At 53.5% G+C, this 22,055-nt stretch overlaps 1 protein-coding gene across 2 annotated transcripts in view; it reads left to right on the top strand.

Moving 5' to 3' along the window:
• Positions 1-22,055, top strand: part of CAMK2A (calcium/calmodulin dependent protein kinase II alpha) — a 55,718-nt gene that overhangs the window by 18,634 nt on the left and 15,029 nt on the right. For both annotated transcript variants that reach the window (XM_006906398.1, XM_006906397.1), the window contains exons 3-13: positions 2,217-2,276; positions 7,028-7,082; positions 7,923-7,988; positions 8,100-8,172; positions 11,037-11,139; positions 12,464-12,547; positions 12,683-12,777; positions 13,743-13,865; positions 14,237-14,320; positions 15,803-15,845; positions 18,335-18,375. In XM_006906398.1, the coding sequence (XP_006906460.1) occupies positions 2,217-2,276; positions 7,028-7,082; positions 7,923-7,988; positions 8,100-8,172; positions 11,037-11,139; positions 12,464-12,547; positions 12,683-12,777; positions 13,743-13,865; positions 14,237-14,320; positions 15,803-15,845; positions 18,335-18,375 (827 nt within the window). The remainder of the gene's footprint in view (positions 1-2,216; positions 2,277-7,027; positions 7,083-7,922; positions 7,989-8,099; positions 8,173-11,036; positions 11,140-12,463; positions 12,548-12,682; positions 12,778-13,742; positions 13,866-14,236; positions 14,321-15,802; positions 15,846-18,334; positions 18,376-22,055) is intronic.

Here is a 22,055-nt window from a genome sequence, read left to right as displayed (position 1 = left end):
AGCAGTGAAGTCTGATAACCAAGCACCAGTGTGAAGCTGTATGACCAACGTTTTCTTCTTCCCGTCCTATCAGTTTAACTGCTCCTGAGCAACCTCACGTAGAGAAAACACCAGGATATTCTGGATTTGGTCCCTCGCTCCCACCAATGTGTAGCTTGGCCCAGGAGGCCCAACTTTGACTTGCTGGGGATGAGGGTGGGGGACACGATATGGAGCACGGGGAGGGTCCAGCCTTCCTTAGCCCACTGAGGGCCCTTGACCAGCTGTGGATGAGTACCCCCTTCTTTCACCCCAGATTTGGCCTTCCCCACCCTAAAAGACATGGAAGGAGGAAGAGAGGGAAGGGGAATGAGGGAGATTCCCCCGGGTCCATCTCCCTTCCCTTGGCCTGCAGCAGGTCTTCAGCTGGGGAGTTGAGCTTACGCTCTATGAAAACTTTATCGGAGTTAATTGCTTTGCTGATGGGAGAGCCACATTTCGGTATTGATCTAGGCTTCTACAGTCCTGGGAGGATGGCCAGTGATTGCTCTAATGGAGGGGACGGGGGAAAGGGAAGCTGTCTCTGCCAGGGGACAAAGGGCTGGGACTTTCTCCTTCCTCATCACCCTCCCTGATGCTTGCCTGCTCTAGAGTGGACATTGGGAGAACAGGGTTCTAGTCTTGGCCCTGCCTCTGAGTGTCTGTGTGAGTTTCCTCCTGTGGGACGTGATTTTCCCATTTGGGAATTGGGGGCAGGTAGAGGTGCGGGCAATTTGTCAGCGCATAGGGTTTTAAAACTCGCCCCTGAAGTCTGACTGCCTGGGTACAAAGCATGGCCCCTCTGCTCACCATGGGTGTGACTTTGGGCCACGTACTTAACTTCTCTGAACCTCCGTTTCCTCCTCTGTAAAGCCAGAATAGTAATTACACCTTCCTCAAAGGGTTGCCGAGGGCTCAAAATGGGAAATGCATAGAGTGCTCTGCACAGTGCCTAGCACATAGTAAATATTGTGTTTGTTAATGGTTCCTATTTTATTGTTTTGTTTTTTAAATTAAAGCATTAACTACCGACTTGTGAGAAAAGCACCAAAAAGGGAATTGAGAAAGGCATTTTCAGTCCCAACTCTGCCACTGATGAGGCCTTAGCATTGTAGTAGGCTGTAAAATGGGGACAGTGCCACCCACAGCCAGGGTGATTGAGAGGACTAAATGGGGTCACAGGTGTGACTATTTCTAGTAGCCTCAGAGTCAGAGAACAAAAGGGGCAGATCCTGAACCAGGCCTCTCTCCCAGGTGGGTGGGGACAACAGTGGATTTGGACAAAAGTCCTGGAAGTCAGGTGTGAGAGCTCTGGGTAAGTCACTTGGGAGTGCTACCCTACAGATTCTTTGGGGCTCTCTGTGTCTTCTGCAAGGGAGGTGGCTTCTGTGAATTAATACAGCTCTTCTGCAGAGAACCACTCCCTTAGCAAGGTTCTTTCATTCAATTGTTTATTCTTTCATTCAGTTATTTCTTGAGCACCTACTATGTGCCAGGTGTTTGGGTAGCTGCCACGGGTACGACAGAGACCAAGTCCCTGCCCTCAAGGATAGAGATATCCATGAGACAGAGTGGGATAGCTGTCCAGCTCTGAGAGCACAGAGAAGGGGCCTCTGCCGGCCTGGCAGTCAGGACAGTCTGCCAGGAGAGGGTGACATCTAAGGATGGGTAGGAGTGAGTGATGGCCAGTGAAAGACCAGTGGAAGGTTGACGGGGAGTGTTCCAAGCTGAGGGGACCACATGTGCAAAGGCCCCAGAGTGAGAGGGCTGAACAGGATGTGCCCGGAGAAGTGAAAGTCAGCACTTCAGTCCAGCTGGAGTGGAGTGGGGAGTGGGGCAGGGCTGGGGAGGGCCAGCAGGATCCTAAGGTGGGGTAAACGGTGTGTGGGGGTGGGAGGATGCATTCCAGGCTGCAAGGAATTTGGTTCTTATACAAAAAGGGGTTCAGGGATGCTCTTCATTTGAGAGCCCTGAAAACTGAGGCCCAGAGAAGAGAAGGGGCTTCTGAGTCATTGCAACCCCAGCCTTTCCTTCTTCCACTGTACCCCAGTGCCTGCCTAGAGAACCCAGAGGTAACCTTGTCCAGCACCCAGCAGCTGCCCTGGGAGGTGGAGATCATAAGAGGCTGCAGAAGGGAGACAAGGAGTGGGTGGAGGTTCTTCCCTCATCCGGGACTCACCTGGGCATCTGTGTTTCAGATCATCAGAAGTTGGAGCGTGAAGCCCGCATCTGCCGTCTGCTGAAGCACCCCAACATTGGTGAGTTCTAGGGGACAAGTGAGGGGCGTGAAATGGGACTGGGCCCTACTCCCCTCCCCGCGCTAGTGAGTGTTTGCTGCTGGGTGGTGGGCGGAGGAGGAAGCTGCTCTCTCCTCTGGGGATGGCAGCAATAGAGATGGGAAAAGGGGGTGTCTTTGATGGTTTCCACATTCCTCAGAGACCAGCTTGGTTGAGGGGAAGGTAAAGAAGGGGACCTTCCTCGCAGCCTGCATTGCTGGCAGCTTCCTTTGGAAAAGCCATTTCAGGAAAACTCCCGAAGCTCTGAGAGAGACAAAATTAGGCCAAGCTTGGCCTTGACCAGTGCAGCCCACTCTCCTAACCCACCCCGATACTGAGTCAGCCTGACACCATGGTCACGCCCCCCTGCTCATACCTGCGCAGGCCTGCCCCTCAGAGGCAGACTGAGTGCAGGGTGGATGGAGAGGCTGAGACCAGGGCAGGCCTGACCTCCCTTCGTCCCTCTCCTGCACAGTTGGAGGGCTGGGCCCCTGCCTGTCAGGGTTATAAGTCATGGGGGGAAGAAGTACAGATTCTAGATATAGTTCTGTCAGAGAATGGCTGTGTGACCTTGGGTGGGAGCCCCGCCGTCTCTGATCCATTTTCCCCATCTTCACAAGGAGAGGCCGGTCTGGACCACCTGGGCCTCTTGTTAACAGGTAGATTCTGGTTCAGCAAGTCTGGGAAGGGGCCCAAGATTTCGGATATGTAGCATGGTCTGAGGTGATGCCAAGGCTGCTGGTTCACAGACCACGCTTTGAGGAGCAAGGTCTATGTGCCCTCTAAGGAATACTGCAATTCTGACACCTACCACACCTTCTCCCTCCCAGGGAAGCATCTCTCTGTGCCCAGGACCCCAAGGGTTAACTCTCCTGCTGGAGAGAAGCATCTCCATCTGCTATTTATACCGGGAAGGCGCCTCCCTTTCCCTGTGCCTGGGAAGGGGAGCCGAGATGCACAAACAGCAGCAGAGGCTCCAGAGCCCGAATCAGATAAGGGGCAGCAGGGCAGCTGCGGGGGGAGCAACCTTGGTTGGTCCCTGATATGCTTATGGCCTTACTGTGTGGCCCTGGGTGGCTCCTGCCCTCTCTGGGCCTCCAACTCCCCCACTATTTGATGGAGGGGTTTGTGATTGATCTCTGACTACAGAATCCCATGGTTCTTGTCAGCTCTAGAGAAGGGAGATGGTAGTGAGTGTGTGTGTGTGTGTGTGCGTGTATGTGCGTGTGCATACGCACAATTGCAGTTGTCTCAGGTCAACGCTGCCTCCTCCCATTTGCGCCCCTTCTCCCTTCCCTTCCCTACTATAATGGGGAGCAGTAAGTTATGGGCTCTAAGGCTGACAGACCATAGCTCTCTGTACCACTACCACCTGCTGATGAGGCGGACCCCGGAAAGCTACCCCAGGGAGCAAGGGACAACCTGAGAGTTTAGCAGGTGATTTGGAGTAGGGAAGGGAATGAAGCTTGGTTGATGACGAAGATGGCAATGTCTTTATTTATTAAGTTCTTCCAGGTTCCAGGCACTATGCCGAGTGCTTTAGGAGTGTGATTGCATGAGCCCCCTGCGGCAAGCCAGTGGTAGGAGCTCCGCTGCTAGGAGAGGAGGCTCAGAGAGGTTAGGGAATGTGCCCAAAGATACACAGCTTGTAAGAGGTGTTTTGGGTGGTGAACCCAACAAGTCTGCCTCTAGAGCCCATGTTCTCGGTCATTCTATTTAGCTTCCCAAGTGGACATCAGGAGTGTGTTGTCATAGGATATGTGGTTAGGGGGATAATACCACCCTTTAGCTTTTAAGAAAAAAATAATACCTCTTAGAAATAGGACAGGGATGTCAAAAATTCATGAGTCCAGCTACATAAATGAAAACTAGGTTACAGATTCTTTTTTGTTCTATGACAATATTTTTAAAAGTCAAAAAAGTGACAACATAATTCAATAGGCACAGACATGCCAGTCTCTCCACTGTGGGCGGGACCATTCCATAGCCCAAGGCCCTTGAATCCTGCCTTTCCTCTTGGGCTCTGGGCTGAGTTTTTCCTCAGGGAGGCCTCCACTGATGATGGGAAGGGATGTTTTGTATGTGAAAACAGCAGAGAAAGAAATCCTGTTTCCTGCACTCCTAGCTGGGATTCGGACACCTCTCAGGGATGAAAGCTGCCTTCAATATCCTCCTGTGGATGGGGGCTGGAATTTAGCCTCTGTCCCCCTCACCTGGCTACCCAGAGGGGCAACCTTTTACAATCAGTCCAAAGGCACCATCTGAGCTAGAGTCAGCTCTAGAGAAAAACCCCCATCCCAATTCTGTTCGTTTTCCTGAGCCCTGAGGACCTTCTCTAAAGGGGCTGAGGCTCCTGGTTGGAGGGTGGACCTGGAACCCAAGTATCTTTAGAGCTCCCCACAAATGACTATTGGCCAGGTCTGAAAGTCCCTTCTGAGATGGTTCTGGCTACAACTTGGCTTCTTAGAGCTTCTTATTCTCAGGAAAGGGAAATTAAAAACTCAACATGCCCGCTGGGGCAGAGTAGACGGAAAGGAGCCTCTGGCCAAGAGTCTACCTGGAGGAAGGTGGGGAGAGGAAAGGGTCTTTTTCAAAACTTCATCTTGATACACTAATGATGCACGTTTATTGTAGATAGATGAGAAGACAATTTTTAAAGTGCTTCCTATAACCTCAGCATCTAACGTTAACGTTGTATAACATGTGTTTCCATCTGATATTTGATTTTGTGCCTTCTCAAACACACCTGTACTTCTTACCTAAAAGCAGAGCCTGAGGCAGGATTCAGGTGCTTGTGCTCCCAGCGGAGACCTGTAAGGGATGGGAGGAACAGGATGGAGAAGGGGAAGGAACGTGGCCTCGAGTCAAGTCTAATTTTAACCTGATCCCAGGTTGGGGGAAGGCCTCTGGAGCATAAGTCCCATCTGGGAGTTGTCCCTCTTTAAGGCAAGGAGACTGGCCCTTTGCAATGACCCTGCCTCCCCAAGTTTGTCAGCCATTGACTGAAGGTCGCAGGTAACCTGGTGGGCAAGGTGGCTCTATCAGCAGTGAGCATTTCTTCAGAAAAGGTGGGTAGCTATGCACTGTGAGCAGCTAACCTTCCCAGCAGCTGCAAGATGGCTGCATCAACTTACTAAAGGGGATCTGGGCAGAGCCCCGATATAGGGTTACCAGATTCTGCACACGAAAAATACAGGATGCCCAGTTTAATACACATATACTTTTTGAAAATTAAGCCTGCATTTGCTTTGAAACACATTAAAAAATGAAAATCGATGAATGGATGGAGGAGTGGATAGAAATGTGGTAAGGGAAGTATGAGAAAACATTGATGGTGGAACCCAGGTGTCAGGCACAAAGGTGTTCACTTGACCGTGTGTTGAATTTTTTATAATGTTGATAAAAAAAAATTAAAGTGTGATTATATTATATGCACTCTTAGGCAACCTGCTCTTTAGTTTTACAGTCGTTATTTATAAGTATATATCATCATTTAAAAATTAAAAAAAAATTTATTTAAATTTATTTTCCCTTCCTCTTCCATCTCTGGCCCTCATCTCCCCTCTCTCGTATTGGGCACCCACTCTGGGGTGTTTGATGCCTGCTTCTCCAAACTTTATGTGCAGATATGAGAGCCATAAGCAATTTAGGGGACTCAGTATTGAGTCCGAGATACATGCACGTGGCAAGAATTCCAATAGCACTAGGGTTTACAATGAAAAGTAAGTCTCACCTACCCACGACCCCTGCTCATCCAATTCCCCTTCCCAAGGCGTTCCCAATGCCCACATCTCTGTATCTTTCCAGAGAGACTTATGACATATACAAGTTTAAATAGATCCTTTTAAAAAGGACTGTACACACTGCTTTGCATTTTGCTTTTTTGCCAAACAGCATAATTTAGAGATGATTCTCAACCAGTGGACACATAACTGCCGCATTATTTTCACAGCTGTGTAACTTTCTATTGTGTGATGCATCATAATCCTCCAGGCCCACACTCCCCTCCGCAGACATTTTTAGGTTGTGGCGCAGGGGAGAATATGAACCTGTCCTGGGAGAACTTGCCCTTGGCTTGCAGGTCGTGGGCCTGGAGTCAGCCCCGTGCCTCAGGCCCTTCCTTTCAGAAGCTCGGGAGGTAATTTTGGGAGCTCTGGGCCCCCGGGAGCCTTGCTTCTGTTCTCAGTGAATGAGGTATGAAGAGATGACAGTTTCTCAGCATACCAGAACTCTGGGACTGCTGTCACTGCCACCTCTTCTGGCGTTATTATCTCCCCAGACCTGGAAGCAGAGCAGGGACATTCCCTCAGGGCCAGCACTGAGTGAGCTCCGATTGTGTGCTTCCTGCAAGTCCAAGAGTCTCATTCTCATTGTCCAAACATGGAAAGAGAGGCTCAGAAAGGTGTAGTAACTTGCCCAAAGTCACGCAGCTAGCAAGGGGCAGAGATTTGAGCCACAGGCTCATTCTATGATGCTAGCCTGCTCAGCAAGGAAACCGAGGGTTGGAGAGGGGAGGGGATCAAACTTTGACCAGAATGAGCGTCTTTAAATCCAGTCCTCTTTTGGCGACGCTCGAAGTCTGAGAGGCCCTGCTCACCTGCATTTGTCAAAACACCTGGCACCTAGCTTGACTGTATGAGAAATTGCAATGTTGGCTATTGGGAGTTGAGAAGGAGGGTATGGTGGGGAGCAGTACATCCTGGTGTAACTGGCTGTCTCGGCCCCTCCCACAGTCCGGCTCCACGACAGCATCTCTGAAGAGGGACACCATTACCTGATCTTCGACCTGTGAGTTTGGGCCCTCCCTGGGACATACAGAGGATATTGGGGCAGCCTGAGCAGGGATGACCTCACTGGGCCACTTGGCCTGAGGGATCCCAAATGCTGCCAGGCTGAGCTGAACTCCCTCTTGTGACACAGTCTCCCAGACGTGGTAGGCTTGCCACCCAAGCAGAGCAGTGTTCCTGAAATGCCAACACACGGTCTTCGTCTATTTAGTTTAGTTTCTATTTGCGGCCACTGGCGAGATAAAGTTTCCTTTTAGAATAATTTTAAAGTTTTTAAAGCCAGATGATTGAATGACAAACAATAATGAAATGATAGGCCTCGGTGGCTCCGGTTTTGGCAGAGGAGCTCAGTGACGGCACTGGTCTCATCTGGAAAGGACAGCCCTTAAGATGTTGATAATGGGATGACAATGCATGTGTGCCGGGCAAGGGGCATGTGGGAGATCTCTGCGCCTTCTGTTCGATTTTGCTGTGAACCTAAGCTACTCCAAAAAAGAAAGTCTATTAAAAAACAAAACAAATTCCAGCCCTTGGGCTTCCGGGAGCCTAATGCATCTTAGTGATGTGTTCTGAGGGTCCCGCGCCCCACGTCTTAACTCCAGCCTGGGCCGGTGGGGAGAGAAGGGCTGGGATGGAGGGGTGAGGACTTAGTGGAAAAATGAGGTTGGAAACCAGGAAGGGGGCTGTAGCAGTGGGTACCCCGTGAGCCCTGGGGCCCCTCCCTTTCGGCTGAGGTTCTGAGGTCCCTGAGCCCCACTCTTAGCTTCCCGGAGACTCCTCCAGAAAAGGTGGCTCCTAGGGCCTCTGTAGAAAAGTGACTCGGTGGTGCCTGTCTCCCCAGGGTCACCGGTGGGGAGCTATTTGAAGACATCGTGGCCCGGGAGTATTACAGTGAGGCCGATGCCAGGTGAGTTTCAGGTGTGGCCTGGCCATGGTGCCCAGGGGCAGGGCCTCTCTCCTGCCAGCTTCCCAGGGAAGGCCCATCCTCACACAGTGACCATTTCCTTTCTCTCCCCAGTCACTGCATCCAGCAGATCCTGGAGGCCGTGCTGCATTGCCACCAGATGGGGGTGGTGCACCGGGACCTTAAGGTGAGCGACCAGCCTGAGGGTACGGCTCACCAGGGAGCCTGCCCTTCGGCCCCTGCCCTTCCCTCCACCTGCGGAGCCAGGGGCATTACCGGAATCCCTTTCACTTCCCCTCATTGAGCTGCGTAGGGAATATTTCTTCCACTGTTCAGATAAGGAAACTAGGCGCAGGGAGGTTGAGCATCTGGGCTCGGGACCCAGGCCTCCCAACTCCCAGCCCATATGCTTCGTGCCAGGCGAGGTGAGATGCAGTCAGACTGCCAAGACTGGCTATGATGGAGTCCAGAACCCAGCTGGGCCACTTTCTAGCTGCACAGTGGCAGCTTCTTTACTGTGGGGTCGCCATGGCAACCCCTGCACAGGTTGATGAGGATGTCAAAGGATAGCATAGTACCTGGTACATAGGCGCGTTGTTATTTTTGTTTCCAAATCTCTGGCAGGTGGGGGGCAGGGGGAGAAGAAAAACAGGCCTTGGGGCCCTTGGAGTGCTCCCTCCTCCCACCCGAAGAAGGAGATGGACAGGACAAGCAGATGTGGAGCCTAGGGTTGGCACAAGCGGCACAGCCTTTCCCAGTCAGCACAAACTTTGTGGCTTTCCTCTGCTGGGCCTCATGGCCTCAGCGGCTCGTAGCTCATGACATCACCCTCTTTTGCAGAGCAGGAAACTAAGGCCTAAAGAGTCTGAGGGATTTGCCCTAGAACACGCAGCTCGGCCGTGTCTGAGCTAAAACTAGAACCCTGGCATCTGACCCCAGATCCCAGCCCCTGGTCTGGCGTCAAAAAAGCCTGTTTCTGCAGTAGCCCCTTCTAGGTCACTCTGCTGGGTGTGCATCAAACCTCTACTTTTTGGTCTTCAGCGACTATGAACTCACTTCTTTCGGGGTAGCCCCCAGCACCTCTAGGAAATGCTCCTTCAATCTTCTTTGCTATGGGGTTTTCCCATGAGCCCAGTTCTATCCTTTGGGGACACACAGACCAAGCCTCTAGCTCAGAGAAGTCCTGGAGGCACTTGGTTGACTTTGTGGTAGCTCTTAAGTTTTCTGCAGGCTCTTCTCCCCCATTCTCACCTAAGATAGTATTTTCAGACCCTCCTCACCTTCCCTAGGCACCCTCCAGTGGGTCCAGGGCCCTCTTTGGGGTGAAATGCTCTGACCAGAACCCCTGCCCACCTCTGACTGTCACAAACAGTCTGTGGCTCCTCATCTGAGCCCATGTGAGCTCCCTGTAGCTCAGTCTAGACCTGCAGGCAAGAAGGTCTCTGGCCAGACAGCAGGTCGGCTCTCCCGGAGGGTTTGTTCCCATTATAGCCACAGCCCCTGCACTGGAGGAGGGGGGAGGAGAGGCAGCACAAATTTAGGCCACTCTGGATAGAATAATTAGGGGCACATTCATCAAATCAGGGCAGGACGGCTACGGAGACCCGGGACATGTTGGGAACACAGTCCCCAGAGGACGAAAGAGGCCTTAATGAGCTATATTTGTTTAGGAGGTGAAGGATCAGATGTGGGACCCTCTTGGAAGTCCAAGGGGGGAAGGGGGTCAGAGGAAGCCAGACTGGAGCCCCACCTCCCTCCCGAGAAGAAAATATGAGTGCCGATACTTATCAGGCACTTGCTGTAGGCCACTTGAAATGCTTTACATGGATTACTGCAATTAATCCGTCTGCCACCCCATGGAGTAGGCATTATCCCCATTTTTCTGGGAGGAAACTAAAGCTCAGAGAGGTGAAATAATTTATCCAAATTCCACAGTGTAGAAGTGGCAGCACGGATCGGAAGCTGGGGCTGTCTCACTGGGGAGTCCATACTCTTAACTCCCCTCTGCCCTGTGGAGAGGCACTTCCTGTCCTCCAGACCCAGCAGAAGACAGCATCTTCCAAGCCCCAGAAGCCAGGTGGCATGTCTGAGGCCCCCTGTCGCTCAGCCTAGAGTGGTTAAGAGCATGGCTCAGAAGCCAGACTTTGCCTCGATTCTGGCTCTGTTACCAGTTCTGTGATCTTTGTCTGGTCACTTAACTATCTGAGCCTCGGTTTCCTCCTCTTTCTACATATGACAAATACTTATTAAGTGCCTGCTATATACGACCCACTCTCTTAGGTGCTGGTGATACAGTGGTAGACAGAACAGATTAGAAACATTCTACAGGGATGGCAGATAATGAACGAGCACATAGATGGGGGAAAACATTAAAAGTCGTGATGAGATCTATGAAGGTAAAAACAAGGAGCTAAGATAAAGGATACCTAAGGACTTCTCCTTATATAGAGTAGGCATGGAGGGCTTCTTGGAGGGAGTGACATGAAGGTGAGGACCAGATAAAGAGAAGGAGCCAGCCCTGTGAAGCTCAGAGGAAGAGCAAATTAGGCAGGGAGGACAGGAAGTGCAAAGGCCCTGTGGTGGGAATAAGCGTGACTATTTCAGGGGCTATGAGAAAGCCATGGTAGAGAATGGGGATAATAATACCCACTTGAAGAGTTGTTGAGATGACAAATGAGGTGATATATGCGAAACCCTTAGCCTAGTGGCTAGCACATAGTGGGGACACGGTAAATACTGCTTTTTCTTCTTTACTGTGGTGGTGGCTATCCCCTACTCCACCCGCCCTGAGGGGAGGGAAAGAAGGGAATGGCTGGTGGAAGAAGGGTCTTCCTATTGCAGAAGACAGAGGACTTGCAGTGGGGTCGTCCCCTCTCTGGGCACTGAAGCTCAGGGTCCTGTGGTTGGAGCTGGAGGTGGGGACAGGGCACCTCTGGATTGTCCAGCTCTTCCACTTACAAGCCCAGCCCCTGGAGGTGAGGTTCTGAATTTGCTCACCGTCCTCTGGTCCTTTCCTCCCCGCTTTCCCTTCTTCTTTCTGGTCCCGGGAAGCCGGAGAATCTGCTGCTGGCCTCCAAGCTCAAGGGCGCTGCAGTGAAGCTGGCAGACTTTGGCCTGGCCATAGAGGTGGAGGGGGAGCAGCAGGCATGGTTCGGTGAGTGGGGGCAGAGATGTTGGGGGCTAGGCTTGTGTTGACGCGCTGGCCTCTAGAAGCCTTCTCCTCTGCCCGAACAGGGGCAGGTTGGAGATGATATTACACCAGCCAGGGCTCAGGGAGCAGAGGTTCCTTCCCACCCAGCCGCTGGGTCTGTGGGTATTGCTCATCTCCCTGGGGGTCAGGGGCAGAGGCATGGTTATCATTAAAACAGTTAAAACCGTACATGGCTTCTTCACGTGTGCATACACCATCACTGTTGGCTAGAGGCTTCCATGAGTTCCCTCAACTGCTAGGTGCTGGAGGTTGCTATCCGGATTTTATAGATGAGGAACGGAGGCTAAGAAACCTGGAAAAGGCCAAGGGAGAGTAAAAGGGGTGGAGCTAGGATTTAAACTCAGATGACCCAGTGCGCTCTGAGATTTTGGCCTGATTGAGTCCTTTCAACTATCTAAGGAAACTTTTTAGTGGGCAATACTCATCCGTGGTTAAGAGACCGAGCTCTGGGTTCAAATGCTGCCTCTGCTACTTAGGAGGAGTGTGACTGGGCGTCATTTCACCTCTGAGCCTTCGGATTCTCATCTGCCAAATGGGGATAATAATAGGATGTTTCTCAGGGATGTGTGAGACTTAAAGGAGATCAGGCGTAGAAAGTGCTCGTCCCTGCTTAGCACACACAATCGATGAATAGGAACTATTCTTGTGATTACTTGCTAAGGTATTTTTGAGTGTCTATTATTTCCATTGATCCTCCCAACAACGCTGGGAGGTGTTTAACATGAAATCTCTAATCCCTCATTTAACAGATGAGGGAACTGAGGCCTAGAAGGAAAAGAGACCGACCCAAAGGACTTAGGGCAAAGCGAGAGCCAGGGATAGGTCTCCTGCCATCCCAGGACCAGCTCCTAGAAGAAGCAGGAGAGTGGGCAAGGGTTCAGTCAGCTTGGAGTTGACATGGCAAGGACATTTCATCTCGAGTGCCAGCAGCCATTGACTGGTAGTAGCTGCTGGGAGGATTGTGCCAGAAGTTTATGATGCTGAGTCAGGACCCCGTGGGAAGGGCTCTGAGACTGATCAATGACTTCTGCCGTATGCTCTGGAGTGGGGGTGGTGACAAGTGTACTATTTACTTATCCATCCTAGTCTAGAGGTGTTGCTGGCTTGCCAGGGCAGGGCTGCCTGCCCTTGGCCGGCTCTGGGGGCAGAGGGTGTTTTGGCCGTCTCCAGGGAAACCCTTATCCTTCTTCCAGCAGGATCTTGCTCCTTGTTACTTACGTGCCACCCTCTGTGTGTGTGTCTGCCTGTCTGTGTGTCTGGGGAGCAGGGTTCGCAGGGACACCTGGATACCTCTCCCCAGAAGTGCTGCGGAAGGACCCGTATGGGAAGCCTGTGGACCTGTGGGCCTGTGGTGAGTCCGTCCAAAGGCCTATGTCCTATGTCCCCCTGGCTGCTGCCCCTCTGGTGCTCTCTCTCCTTTCTCATCACCCCGCCCCCACCATTGCTCCTCACAAGGGGCCGAAGTTTCTCCTGGTGCTCTCCGCAGGGGTCATCCTGTACATCCTGCTAGTTGGGTATCCCCCATTCTGGGACGAAGACCAGCACCGCCTGTACCAGCAGATCAAAGCCGGCGCCTATGATGTGAGTGTCTCTCCTCTCTCCAGCCTCCCTGCCATCCCCCGGGCCTCTCCCCGTAAAAGCCAACGCCCAGGGAGGCTGGGACATGAGGACATCACCCCCCTGCCCTCCCAGCCCATTTAGCATCCCTGCTACTCTCTAGGGGGTGAATGGCAGGTGGAGCTTGAGGACTGACTGGGGCCGGGAGATGAGCTTGCTTTGCCTAATGATTGGGGACTCTGAGTGATGGAGTTTAAGTCATGGGGCCCCAGAGGGCAGAAGTAGCAGCAAAGTGGGGTGAGAGGTGGGGGAGCAGGCTCCACCTCTATACACATACACACAGATAATAGCTAACACCTATATAGCACGCTTCTGAATGCTTTCTATGTATTACTACAGTTAATTTTCACACCAATCTATGACATAGATACTATTATTATTCCTGTTTTATAGATGGGGAAGCTGAGGCACAAGGAGATTAAATTTAACTGCCCAGATCACAAAATTAAGAAATGGTAGAGCTGGGATTTGAACCCAGGTGGTCTGGCTCTAGTGTACATGTTTCTAACTACCAAGATATACTGCTTTTCTACATGGCTAACTTCTGTCAAGCTATGTGTCATGTGTTTTATATCATATTTAATCTTTATAACACCTCTAGGAACAGTCTGAGGGGTTATGTGACTCACCCAAGGTCACACAGTCCAGGAAGCCGACCCAGGCCTTAAACCCAGCCTTCCGATTTTGAAGTCTGGGCTATAACCACTGGCAGGCTGCTCTCAGAATAGCAGAGGAAGGCCTCCTTCCCTCTGGCCATCGTTCTGGTTTTTCCGGAGGTCAGGAGACCCTGCCCCAACTCTTCCTGGTTGTGGATGCCCGAGTAGATGGGCAGTAGGACCCCTGCCTGATCCCCTGCCAGTCAGGGGCTGGGGGATCGCAGGGGTGGCCTGGGGTAGGCTGGGCAAACCTGGCCCCTCTGCCCCTTTCAGTTCCCGTCACCAGAGTGGGACACCGTCACCCCGGAAGCCAAGGATCTGATCAATAAGATGCTGACCATCAACCCATCCAAACGCATCACGGCCGCTGAGGCCCTCAAGCATCCCTGGATCTCGGTGAGCTTTCCTCAGCAAGCCCCTTCCTAGGAACCCCTCCAGACCTCAGGGTTAAGGCTCTCACAGAGTCCCGTTCCTATCCCTGTCCTCTCAGGCCCAACCTAGGCACAAGAAAGCTTAATCCAAGAGACACTCACCCTGCCGTGGTTCTCAGAGGGAAAGTGGAAATGGGAGGTGGGCATCAGGACTGGGGATGCCACCGGCATTGCATGTCTGGTGCCCAGGATGCTAAGCACCTGAAATGTTTACAACATCCCCTCGAACAAAGAATTGTTCCCCCAAGATGCCAACCATATCCATAAGACACCCTGCTCAGGGGCCCTTGGTTCGGCCTACCTTCCACTCACAGACCTCTCTCCCACCTCCTCCAGCACCGGTCCACTGTGGCCTCCTGCATGCACAGACAGGAGACCGTGGACTGCCTGAAGAAGTTCAATGCCAGGAGAAAACTGAAGGTAACAGGTCCTCACCCTCCATGCCCCCGGACATGGGAGTAGCTTGACCTAGGTCTCCACAGCGGCCAAGAGACCCACTCACTAATTCTTTCCTTCACTGAGTCAACAAGCATTTGTTGAACACTTGCTGTCTGGCAGTGAGCAGTGGAGAGGACAGACTCGTAAGGGGACATTATGGGACAGTGGTGAGTGCTGGGACTGCCTGCCCCGAGGCTGTAAGCATACACAGCAGGGCTACGAATCAGGTCTGAGAAGACCAAGGACGCTTTCCTGGGCAAGTGACATGTAAGCTGAGACCTCGAAAGATAAGCAGGCTTTAGCATTGTAGAGTCAGAGCGGGCAGATGTTCCAAACGGAGAAAAGCTTGTGTGGAAGTTTGGAAGCATGACCTTGACCCCTTAGGGGGACTGCGGTGTTTCAGTATGGCTGGAGAGAGGTTTTGGAGATGACTTGTGACTGGGCAGGAGGCCGTGATGGAAGTGAAGCCCCAGCTGCCGAACCCTGGAGAGGAATGGCCGGGAGACTTGGACAGGGGTCGTGGCCCTGATGAAGCTACAGTAGGACCCAGGTGGCCCTGAGCTGCCAGCCTCTCTGCAGGTCCTATGTGTTCTTAGGACCCCGATAGCTCCTCACCTAGATCTTGCCGGGGACCCCATGACCAAGTACAAAGAGTGACCAAGGAGTCCCCAGCTGGTCAGAACACAGAAGCCATCAGTATGCTGGGTGACAGATGCTGAGGCCCCAGCTCATTGGGAACCTCCTCACCAATGATAGCTTGGTGGCTCAGAATGGGAACATGAGCCAAGCGGGTAGAAGCCAACATGATGTCAAGAAAACTGAGTCTCACCTGCAGCCTCCAGTGGAAGCTGTCAGAGAAGAAGTCTCAAAATGTCAGAATAAGAAATTCTTAAAATTACGAACCGTCAGACACAGAGTGTCCAAATCAGACAGTGTCAGAACCAGAAGGGCCATTGTCCTCAGCCCTCTCATTGACAGAAGAGAGTTTTTCCATATTAATCCTCGGGGTTCCAAGCCCAGGGGTCACAGAGGGATAAAGTGGTACTGGGTGAGGCGCTGAGTGCCCTGGGTAAAGGGTGGACAGGGGAGGAACCCAAGGGTGCAGAGCCTACTGTCCTTGCCCAGGCAGGAAACTTCCTTGGCCTTTAGGAGCCCCCACTGACAGGTGTCCCTGAGCCCATTACCAGCTCTGGCCTGCCAGTGGGACCTATTAATATCTGCTCCTAGGATGGCCCTGTCCCCGGAGCAGTGCCAGCTAAGGTCTAGCTCACCCTGATTTCTCCAGAGAGGTGGGGGTTTGTCTCAGGGCTGCGGGGTTGGGGACAAATGAAGGGGCAGAAAGCTTTGGCTTTGTGCCTGAATGGAGCACCTGCCTCTCCATCCCCTCTCCCCTCCCGGCTCTCTGTCTCTCTTCTCCCCCCTCACCTCCTTCTCCCCCACACCCCCTCCTCTTATCTGTTGCAGGGAGCCATCCTCACCACGATGTTAGCCACCAGGAACTTCTCTGGTAGGTGACAGGACCTCAAAGTCCCACATACATCCTGCAGGACGTGGGGACATTGCTATGTCTGCTACCTGGATACCCTCAGGCCAGGGGACTTAGGGAGAGCCGAAGCTATAGGGGACCCCATAACTGGGGGCTTAGCTCACCTGATGCAAACCTTCATCCAGGACTGGAAAAGGTCAAAGGTCATCAAGCCAAGGACCCACCAGGAAGGGTCAGAGGTTTAGTTTGTCTCCCCAACCTCACAGCAGTGCTGGGGGTCTCAGGCTGTGCCAGGCAGAGGGAAAGGCCTCTTGAATGTTGGAGTACAGGTCCAGGAGGGACTGAGCCAGGCCCAGGGAGTAGCAATATTCCTGTTCCCCACCATCACTGGACCCCTGCGCTAAGCAGTTCCTGTGCCTTCGCTCAGGTGACTCTTGTGACAAAGCAGTGGAGGCCATTGCCATCTCTGTTTCTGAAAGGAGGAAACTGAAGTCTCACGGCCAGGGGAGGCAGAGCCTGTGTTCAGCTCAGGTTTGATCAACCCTGGCGCAGTCACCCTTAACCAGGGTGGGTCACCAGAGAGTCCAGGGCAGGAGTTTTTGGCCTTGGCCGAAGCCAGGCTGGTTTGGGCAGGGAGTGCCCAATGACTTGTGGCAGGTGGCCCCAAAGAGGGAAGGGGAAGGAATTAGTGTCAGGGCTTAGCAAGAAGGTCCCCTGGCACGCTGGACAGTGCTGGGGCCAGCGCTGCCAGAGGCTTCTCTCTGGGGAGCCTGGACAGGGCAGCTGAGCAGATATAGCAAAACTCACCCGAGGGGCCCTCTGCCTGGGCTTGGTGCCAGCCAGAGAGGGCTGCTGTGGACATGGAGCCGGCTCCGCAGCAAGGGGTCGGCTCTGGGAAGCCACAGCCCTGGCTTGTCTGCGAGGGTCCGCCTGCCCATCGAACCAGCTGGGAGAATGAGAGCCGGGGTGGCAAAACTCTGGAACTTCAGATCTGGGCTTTTGCCACCACCTTGAACTGCCTTCCTGCTCTCTCCTCAGACAAGGATCCCGCAGCTCCTTACACTGAAACATGAGCCACCCAGATAGTCAGAGTCTTTTTTTAACAACTGAAGTGCCCCTGGAGAACTCTAGTCTGAAACTTCCAAAATGGTGCCCGTGGGTCCGTTCCAGTCTCTAGAGGTGCTTGGGGTGGGGGTGGGGGGCGGTGCTGTTTTAAAAACTTTTTTTGAAAAGAGTTTCCAGCACTTAAACATCATGAGATTGCATGAAAAAGTGCCGATTTCTGTCTTCTTTTGAAAATCAGACTATGTGGCCTCATGGGACCTACAGTCCTGCAATAGTGGGCTGGAGCTGAGAGGGGTCCCCTTGAGACTTGAGGGGCAAGTATTCCCCCCCCCCAACCCTACTGTACATCCTAGTCCATCCCACAGCGCCTGTGGAGGGTGGACAGCCCTCCCCTGGCTTTGGATCCAGAGATGCCCACCCCTACACTTGCTTTGCAAGGAGGAAACTTTGGGCGAGAGCCAGGAAGGGGTCATTGGAAATGTGAGGGTGACTGGGAGGTTGGACCGGCCATGAGCCCTGTTCTTCAGAGCCTCAGGAGCTACAATGTCCTGTACCGCCCCTCGTCTTCGGCTCACCCTCTTCAGGCCACCAGGAGGAAGACTGGTAGTGGCTACCATTTACTGAGCATCTATCGCATAGAGGTCAAGTGCTATGCTAAGCACTTTATAGATACCCTGTCTCGTTTAACTAAAAGCATTTGCTTGAGATCTGAGCACCTGGATACCAGACTGGGCAGGGCTGGGCACTCATGCTACTTCTTAGCTGATGCCTTCCCTTTCCACGGGCTCTGGCCAGGAGGTGAGGGGGGAGAGAAAGGGGAATGACAGAGGTGGGGCCTCCCTGAGAGCTGTCACTCTGCTTTTTCTGGCCACCAGGAACTCAGCCAGCCCCAGCCTGGGGCTCCATAGTTTGAGGGTGGGAAGGCCTCTGCTGGGAATGGGTGCTCTGGCATGGGTGGGTGAGCCCCAGAGCGGGGCATCTGCTTCTCGTCACTGGCAAAACTCGACTCGCAGCTGTCCAGAGTGAGTAGGCAGGGCTGACACATGACCTCCACAGCAGCATGGGGCTAAAATTAGAGCGGCCTGCTGGGGAGGGAGCATCCAGCCCTGGGCCGGGCAGCTGGGCCTCCGGGTTGGCCACCACCAGCACGGGTGGTGACCAGGATCCAGAGGGAATCCCCAGGCTGAAACAGCAACCCCACGGTCTTAGGACACACTGAATACGTCCCTCGACCCACTGGAGATCGCCGAGAACTGGGGAGCCCAGGCCACCTAGTGGGCTGCCGGCAGTCCGGCTCCCGCGGAGGGAGGAGAGGCGGAGGTGTCCCCCAGATCGCTGAGCCGGATCCCCACCGTGCGGCTGCCCGTGGATGCTGCTCTTCCTTGCCCTGTGGGCCCTGGTGCCCTGCTTGGTGTTGCTAACCCTCTACTTTCTCTCCTCCGTAGGAGGGAAGAGTGGCGGGAACAAGAAGAATGATGGTGTGAAGGTAAGCCCCCTGGGGCCCGCCAGGGCCGGCCTCCGGCAGCGTTTCTGCCAGTGGGCCTGGCTTTCAGGGCTGGGGCAGACGTGGCCACTCCTGCAGCCCGCCGGCCCAGACCCGGAGACCTGGGCTTCGGTGGCCACCTTCTTGCCAGGACTGGTGGAAGCAGGCGAGGCAGGGGGTGGGGAAGTTGGAAGTGGGTGAGAGAGGCAGGTGGTCTGGGGTTTGGGTGGTCACAGAGAAAGGGGCAGATCTGAAGGCTGCTCCTCGGGATCTCTGGGGCTGGAGGACTGGTGGGCAAGAGGATACCAGGGTGGGACAGAGATGATCCTGAGGGGTGACCTCCCCTTTAGAGAGTGTGGGCTGGCTGGAATGGGCCCCTGCCCTAAGTATACCCCTGTCCAATCCACAAAGCCTGTGGAGGATGAACAGCCATTCCTCTCGGCTTTGGGGTCCAGAGGTACCCCCTTCCTACCAAGGCCTGCTGGGTCAGTGCCAAGCATCCCCTCCTCCCCCTGAACCAGGCCTGCCCTCTGCTCCCAGCCCCATGCCCGATGCCCGAGCTACTTCCCTCCACACCACGCTGACCCCTCCTCCCCTCCTCTCTCTTCTCCCTCTGCTCTCTGGGGCCTGATACCCGCTTTCTGCAACCCCCTTCTCCCTGCCACTGGCTCGCCTTGTGGGTTCTCTCTTGAGATCCTGCCTTTCTCTGGGCTCAGAGCCCTGTCTGCCCAGGGCCCCAGGGCTGGCTGTGCCCAGGACATTGGAAGATGTGGGCCAGTGTCCAAACACAGGTGGGCTGGTGGCTTTATGGCTTTGTTTGTAGCGGCATTTACGGTCTCAGGCCGCTGGCTTTGGTCTTTCGGGGGGTTACATGGGAGAAGATCTGGGCTGGGTGTCTAGGCCAGGATTTCACTTTAAAAACAGACAAGCAAAAAAAAAAAAAAGGCAACAAAGCCCTATATAATCATTTTCCCTTCTCATGCTGGAATGCATAATTATTTGGTTATCAGCCACAGTCAGTGGTTTTCAAAGTGAATTCCTTGGAACCCAAAGGTTCTGGCAGCACCTAGGGTGAGTGGGGATCAAGCAGAAAAGCTCTGGGCTTCTCGTGCTCGCTTCGATCAGAACATCTCCATGAACAGCCAGCCCCGTGGTTAAGAAACCCTGGGTGGGCTTAGCAGCAGCAGACTTTGGCTGGTTATTAGAATCCCCTGGGCCTGTGTTTCCTCCTTCAAGAAATGGAGGTAAAGGTGTTTCCGCCTCACAAGGCGGTTTGTGAGGATAAGCCAAGGTCATGTATGTTGAGGGCTTAGGACTGTGCATGGCACATGCGCATGAGGTACTGGTCAGTGTTATCTTTTCTGTTTTATGTATTGAACTTTTGGGTAAGATTTCTCTTGAAAACGAAGTTTGTGCAAGGAAATATTTGGTAATCCACAGATCTAAAGCTAACCCAATTTCTAAAGTTAACACACACACATGTCCCAAATCCTATAATGGAATTCAGAATTGAGTTTTGGCTCACCTGCTGTTTTGGGTTATCCATGAGTAGATCCCCTCCCCAATTTTAAAGGGTAATGGGGGGACGTGCAATGTGGGATTGGCCTGGTGTGGAGCAGCTGGGGCAATCTCTGGCCCTAGTGTGTAGACACTGGGGTGCTGGGCTCCCTGGAGAAAATCGTATTTGGGGATGTGGAGCAGAGGCCACAGGTGCTGGTGGGCTGTGGCCCAGGTCAGTGGAGGAGGAGGGGACAGAGGGAGGGCTGTCCTGGTCTGCTTGGCTCTCGGGTGTGGCCCTGGCAGAGGCTGACTCAGAGCCACTCGGTGTGAGGTCAGGGCCTCCCTCAGGCGGGGTCCTGGGACAAAGCTCTAGTCTGGTTCTTCTCCGGGCAAGGCCAGCAGGCGGATACTGTCAGAGGGCGAGGATATCCCGTGGTGGGGCTCTCACTGGCCACGGCAGGGCTTTCCAGTGGGCGCAGCTGAAGACAGTGCTGCTCCTTCCTACAGCACAGGACAGATCCTAAATGACTTCTCAGGGCGGTCTGGGTGGAGATGAACAGAAGCTCAAGAACGTTTCCTGGCCCGATCGTCTCTCTGTAGCTGAGCCTCCTTCCTGTCCTTGGGGTGGAGAACGGGAAGTCCGGCTGGAAGACAAGAGTAACCCAGGGGACTTGCCCAGCCTTTGGGGCACCTAGACTGCAGTATGTCCCTCAGGGAGTCCAGCCATGTTTTCACTATGAAAGAAACTGGACCTCAAGTCAAGAAGCCGTGGATTTGAGTCTGGGTCCCACTGTTTTCTCCCTGGGAGACCTGGGTCATCACTTTTGTCATCTGTGCAATGGGAGAACAGAGTTGTTTGCGGGTGAAGTCATCGTGTGCTCCTCTCACAGACACACATTCAGCCAGAGTGGGGAAACGCAGATTCTTCCCCCAGCTTGGTCCCTAGAGACAAGCCAGCGGTTCCATCTGGGGCGTAACCGAAGAAGCGGTGATTGGTTCCAGCGCTGGAGGAAAAGCTGGCTGGTTGGAGTTGGAGATACGACACGTTCCCTGTGCTTTATGGGCTTCTAAGGGCTTTTCGAGGCTAATTTTGACCGTACTCCATTTCTACCGCCCTTGCTAATCTTAGAACGATGCTTTTCTCCGTGTAGTTCTGAGAGAGGTGACTTTCCTTTTGGTGAGAGCCCTTTGTAAGTTAAACTCAAAGTTGGTCAGTGTGGGGTTATTATTAGTATTATTATCATTCATGACTCAGGGAAATCGAGTCTTTCTGTTACCAAGAAGCAATGCATCCCTCCCAGCCACCCCGAGGCCTCTACTTCTATGAAGAGGGGCTGACTGCTCCCACCCCTCAACCCCACTCACTGCCCCTGTTGGTGTCCCATTCGTGCTGTTGTGACCTCTCTCCCCCATGTCCCATCCTGTCACTGTATGTCCGAATCTGATAGTCTCTGCTCTGTGTTCCCTCCTCGTGTCCTGCCTGGAACCTCCTGGCCCCCAGGCCACTCCTCAGGTTTCTGCTGATAGCTGAGCTGAGAGGGCCTGTCCCTCTCACACATGCTGTGCCTGGCTTGGCTCCATCCAGGAATGAGAATGACCCTAAGAGGAGAACGGAAGAGGGGAGAGGAGAGGAGAGGTGACTGTAGGCTGCTGGCTTTGGAAGGCACACTGTCCAGCCCTCCTGGAACAGATGCAAGGCCTGAGCATTTATACTGGAAATGCCCAGTGAGCCACCCCTGCCATGTTTGTGGATGGAGAGCACAGAGTCTCAGGCTCCTGGCACTCAGAGGTTTCTGGATCTTGCAGTCAGAAAGCCCAGGATTAGACCTAAAGGCCCTCAGACTCTACCCTGAGGGCATCTCAAGTCCCTCCTCTGCTGCCCCTACAGTGCAGCAAGGAGAGCATCCTCCTGGCCTCCCAGATGTAAGTGCGTCCAGGAAGCAGGAGCCTTTGAATAGCGGTTAGGCCCTGGGTACCTGGAGGCCCGGGCAGAGGAGAGAGCCTGCACTCAGGGGGTCCAGCCTCCGCTCTGCTAGCGGCCAGCTGAGAGACCTTGGGCAGATCACTGCCCACCGCTGGGCCCCAGTTTCTCATCTGCGTAATGCAAGTGTCAGTCTTGACCTGCAACCTTCTGTGAATGTGAGTCTCGAAGACTCCTGGCTTAGAGCTGAGAGAAGGAGAAG

Source organism: Pteropus alecto, unplaced genomic scaffold (genome assembly GCF_000325575.1).
Source record: "Pteropus alecto unplaced genomic scaffold, ASM32557v1 scaffold40, whole genome shotgun sequence".
Lineage (NCBI taxonomy): Eukaryota > Metazoa > Chordata > Mammalia > Chiroptera > Pteropodidae > Pteropus > Pteropus alecto.
Note: the sequence above shows the minus strand (reverse complement) of the source record. Positions and strands in the feature narration are given on the sequence as shown.